Genomic DNA, 4,069 nt, shown 5'->3' on the forward strand with positions numbered 1-4,069 from the left:
CAGCTTTTCAGCGAACCCTAAATCTTCCTCTAACTCCTACCGCAAGTTCGATCTATCGCTACTACCTAATGCAATCTTTTCCCATCACGTCATCGATCATATATAATAGATTCTCATCCATTCATGAAACAATCTAAAAAAAAGTATAAGCATCGACTGGAAATCAGCTGGAACATGGAGTTCTATACTCAGGATGGGAGCAGGTATCTCACTTGTCACATGATGCATGGCTGCATCATTGGCTCCTTGCAGGCTGATGAAGCTGCACTCTCGTCTCTCACACACAAAAGACCATACGAGTACACGAGCGACTGCAGCGTCTTCATTTCCCTCGACCCTTGCGAACTTTATATAACTTATTAGGCAAGAGCTTACGTACAGAGCCCAAGCAGAGCGATCCTCATTCCGCTGCATGCATTATATGCAATATGCCTCCGTCGACAAGCACGCGGCCGCAGTTGCATTGCCCGGTGCCATTGCTGACGACGGTCGTTTCCATGGCGCTCCTGTGCTTTCTTGTCGTTGTCGGTGCTGATGCAAGCAGATCGCTGCACTGCCACCGGAAGCACCAGAGGCACCACCACGGCCACCACCGCACGGAGAACTACAGCCACGTCTCCATGCCCCCTGTCGCGCCACCTCCTGACGTTGATGGCGACTCTCCGGCCGAACCGCCAGGTTTGCCTCCGGCCGTTGGCGGCGCGCTGCCGCCGTGCTCCTGCCACGACAAGCCGTGCTTGAGCCCTATAAAGGAACCGGCAGGCGCGCCAAGTACGACGCCCACTTCATCAGCCAAACCTCCCCATTTCTCCTTGGCCAATCCGCCGTCGCCCGCGCCAGCCACTGCACCGTCTCATTCTCCTCTGAATCCACCGTCGTCCCACCAGGCACCGTCCAAGCCACCGGCTTCGTCGTTGGCCAAGCCACCGTCGTCGGCGCCGGTGCCGGACATCGCACCATCTCATTCTCACGCCAAGCCACCGTCGTCGTATGCGACCAGGACACCGTCACAGCCGCCAAAAAGGGCGCCGGAACCAGCGCACCCTCCTGCCGAGTCAAAGGCACCACGACTCGCCCCGGCCAAGCAGCCTCCAGCGCCATCGCCATCGCCGTCGGCAGCCCAGCCACCACGGTGTTCCACGGCAAATCATCCGTCACTAGCTCCTACGGCGTCAGCGAAGCCACCGGCGCACCCTCCTGCTGCTGCGTCAAAGCCAATTCCGCCGCCGCCCCCGGCGCTCCCACCGGCGGCCAAGAACAGCTCATCAGGGTGGGGCAACGTGTTCGACGTGAGGGCGTTCGGGGCGTCTGGCAACGCCTCAGGCAACGACACGCGCGCGTTCCGCGCGGCGTGGAAGGCGGCGTGCTCGTCCAACACCACCACGGCGACGCTGCTGGTGCCGTCGGACGGCGTGTTCACCATCAGCTCCACCATCTTCGCCGGGCCGTGCAAGTCCGCTCTGACCTTCCAAGTAAGTTTGATGAGCTTCTGCCTCTTCAAAATCATTGAGCCAAGCCAGGCCCAATTTTTCACGCTGCCGTGACTGACTGTGAACCAGATCGACGGCGTGCTGATGCCGCCAGACGGGCCGGCGAGCTGGCCGGCGTCGGATAGCCGGAAACAGTGGATCGTCTTCTACAAAGCCGACGGCATGACGCTGGCGGGGGAAGGCACGATCGAAGGCAACGGTGAGGAGTGGTGGGACCTCCCGTGCAAGCCTCACCGGGTACGTACGACGTGGCTAGGTCGCATCTCTCTTGTCACGGCGTTTAATTACCTGGATCAAAACATGTGTGACGACGCTCGTGTCTGTGTTCAGGGCCCGAACGGATCAACGCTGCCCGGGCCATGCGACAGCCCTGCAGTAAGCAAGCTCGCCGACCACATGGATTTCACTCTGTTCTTTGTCCATGTCCTTGGCCTCACTCTGTTCCTGGTATCCGCAGCTGGTACGATTCTTCTCGAGCAACGACGTGGCGGTGCGCGGCCTGCGAATCGAGAACAGCCCGCAGTTCCACCTCAAGTTCGACGCCTGCGACCGGGTGCGCGTCGACGGCCTCTTCGTCAGCTCGCCGGCGTCCAGCCCCAACACGGACGGCGTCCACGTCGAGAACACCACGTCCGTCCAGATCCTCAACTCCAGGATCTACAACGGTACGCTGAACCAGGAACTCGCCGCACACATCGGCAACTTTCCGTAGCTTCATCGACCTCTGAAGTCTGAACCGAAATCGATCTGTGACTGCATGTAGGCGACGACTGCGTCTCCATCGGCGCCGGCTGCTCCGACGTCCACATCGAGAACATAACATGCGGCCATGGCCATGGCATAAGGTAACCTTTTGTCAGCGTGCATCTGTGCCGGTGATGTTTCTATTGTGTGTCAGCTGACGCGGCAAGCTCGTGATGGCGTTCGTCCACGCAGCATCGGCAGCCTGGGCGTGCACAACACGCGCGCCTGCGTGTCCAACGTCACGGTCCGGAACGCGCGGATCGTCGACTCCGACAACGGCGTACGGATCAAGACGTGGCAGGGCGGCACAGGCGCGGTGTCGGCGGTGGAGTTCGCCGGCGTGCAGATGCAGAACGTGAAGAACTGCATCGTCATCGACCAGTACTACTGCCTCGGAAGCGGGTGCGCCAACCAGACCTCGGCAGTGCGCGTTGCCGGCGTCACGTACCGGGACATCCGCGGCACGTACAACCCGCAGGCCGCCGGCGCGCCCATCCGCCTCGCGTGCAGCGACGCCGTCGCCTGCACGGACATCACCATGTCCGGCGTCGAGCTGCTGCCGGCCAGCGGTGGAGGAGGAGGAGGAGGACGCGCAGGAGCGCTGCTTGCGGACCCCTACTGCTGGAACGCGTACGGAGTGATGGAGACGCTCACGCTGCCTCCTGTGTACTGCTTGCAGGAAGGACGCCCGGAGTCTCTGCAAGATCAGCTCACCAGTTGCTGAGATGACACCTTTTTTCATTTTTTCCTTTTATGCGTATACAAATTATAACGTTTCAACATGCACACTCGGTTAGAAAAAGAAAATGCATAAATTCTTTAAGAAAAAGTCTACTTACCCCTGAACTATCAACGTGTGTCTAACCTAGGCCCTAAAGTACGAAACTAGGTAACCTACACTCTAAATTTTAGAAAACAGGGCAGATTTTGGGTGCCACGCTAAATTCTAGATTTCGTGGTTTTGGGTGCTGCTTTTGGTACCGTGGCAGCCACCATGTCAGCAGTATGCCACGCTGGCGAAGTGGATGTCGCTGGCTAGTGGGTCCAACATGTCAGACAACCTCTCACTTCAAGTACTCTGTTGCCCCCTTGGTTCGCTCACTCTCCGACCGCGTCTCTTTCTCTATCTCCGGTTGGCGAGCGACGTAGCCGGCTAGGGTTCCAGCGATTTTCTCGGCTGCAGCGGCGGCGGAGTGTGGTGGTGGCTTGTCGCGCTCTCCTGCAGGCGGATATCGTAGTCCAGTTCGGCTTCGGGTTCTAGCATCCATGGTGGCGGCGGCGTAGGGTACGACAGCTGTTGACGGTTCTTAAGTATCAATTTTAATTATCAAATAAACAAGAGAAAGGACCAATATGCAACCAACACCTAGAATTAGGGTTTGATCTGACAGAATTCCACGAGTTTTGTTGTTTATCTATTTCTGCAGAGGGTTATTAGGAAATAAGGAAGAAAGGCCCACATGTCGGGATTACATAGAGATATCAACGCACCGCGCGATTTTACATCATCTAGAAGACTCCAGAAGCCACGAGACCGAAGCGGAGGCGAAACGGGGCCAGGCCCAGGGCGCCGCCCTGGAGGCCTGGGCGCCCGCCCCCCTCTGGATTGCTTTCGGGACTCTCTACGTTCGGGATATTCCACCGACCTATTGGATCAAGAAAAACATAGTACCACCTCGCCTATCGACCCAAAAACGCATAGAAGGGGAGGACTATATAAGCAAGGCCCCCCTGGCCCCTGGAGAAGACATGAAGAAATTATCATAGAGACTGAGGGGTGCCATCGAAGGAAAACCTCTTCTCTAATTAATATTTCTTTTTAGGCTTAGCAACCA

At 57.6% G+C, this 4,069-nt stretch overlaps 1 protein-coding gene across 1 annotated transcript; it reads left to right on the forward strand.

Annotated features, from left to right (window-relative positions):
- On the forward strand, positions 204-3,559 carry LOC8075300 (polygalacturonase At1g48100). The gene is made up of 6 exons (XM_021455962.1): positions 204-1,472; positions 1,560-1,727; positions 1,821-1,865; positions 1,948-2,155; positions 2,254-2,335; positions 2,427-3,559. Exons 1-6 carry the CDS (start codon positions 429-431, stop codon positions 2,956-2,958), a joined length of 2,079 nt encoding a protein of 692 aa, XP_021311637.1. The 5' UTR covers positions 204-428; the 3' UTR covers positions 2,959-3,559.

This window comes from Sorghum bicolor, chromosome 3 (assembly GCF_000003195.3).
Source record: "Sorghum bicolor cultivar BTx623 chromosome 3, Sorghum_bicolor_NCBIv3, whole genome shotgun sequence".
Lineage (NCBI taxonomy): Eukaryota > Viridiplantae > Streptophyta > Magnoliopsida > Poales > Poaceae > Sorghum > Sorghum bicolor.

Bases quoted from the DNA above. Each gene is read 5' to 3' on its own strand.
- LOC8075300 (XM_021455962.1), top strand. From the start codon at position 429: ATGCCTCCGTCGACAAGCACGCGGCCGCAGTTGCATTGCCCGGTGCCA. The intron at 1,866-1,947 runs GTAAGCAAGCTC...TGGTATCCGCAG, and splicing joins GGCCATGCGACAGCCCTGCA to CTGGTACGATTCTTCTCGAG. The intron at 2,336-2,426 runs GTAACCTTTTGT...TCGTCCACGCAG, and splicing joins GGCCATGGCCATGGCATAAG to CATCGGCAGCCTGGGCGTGC.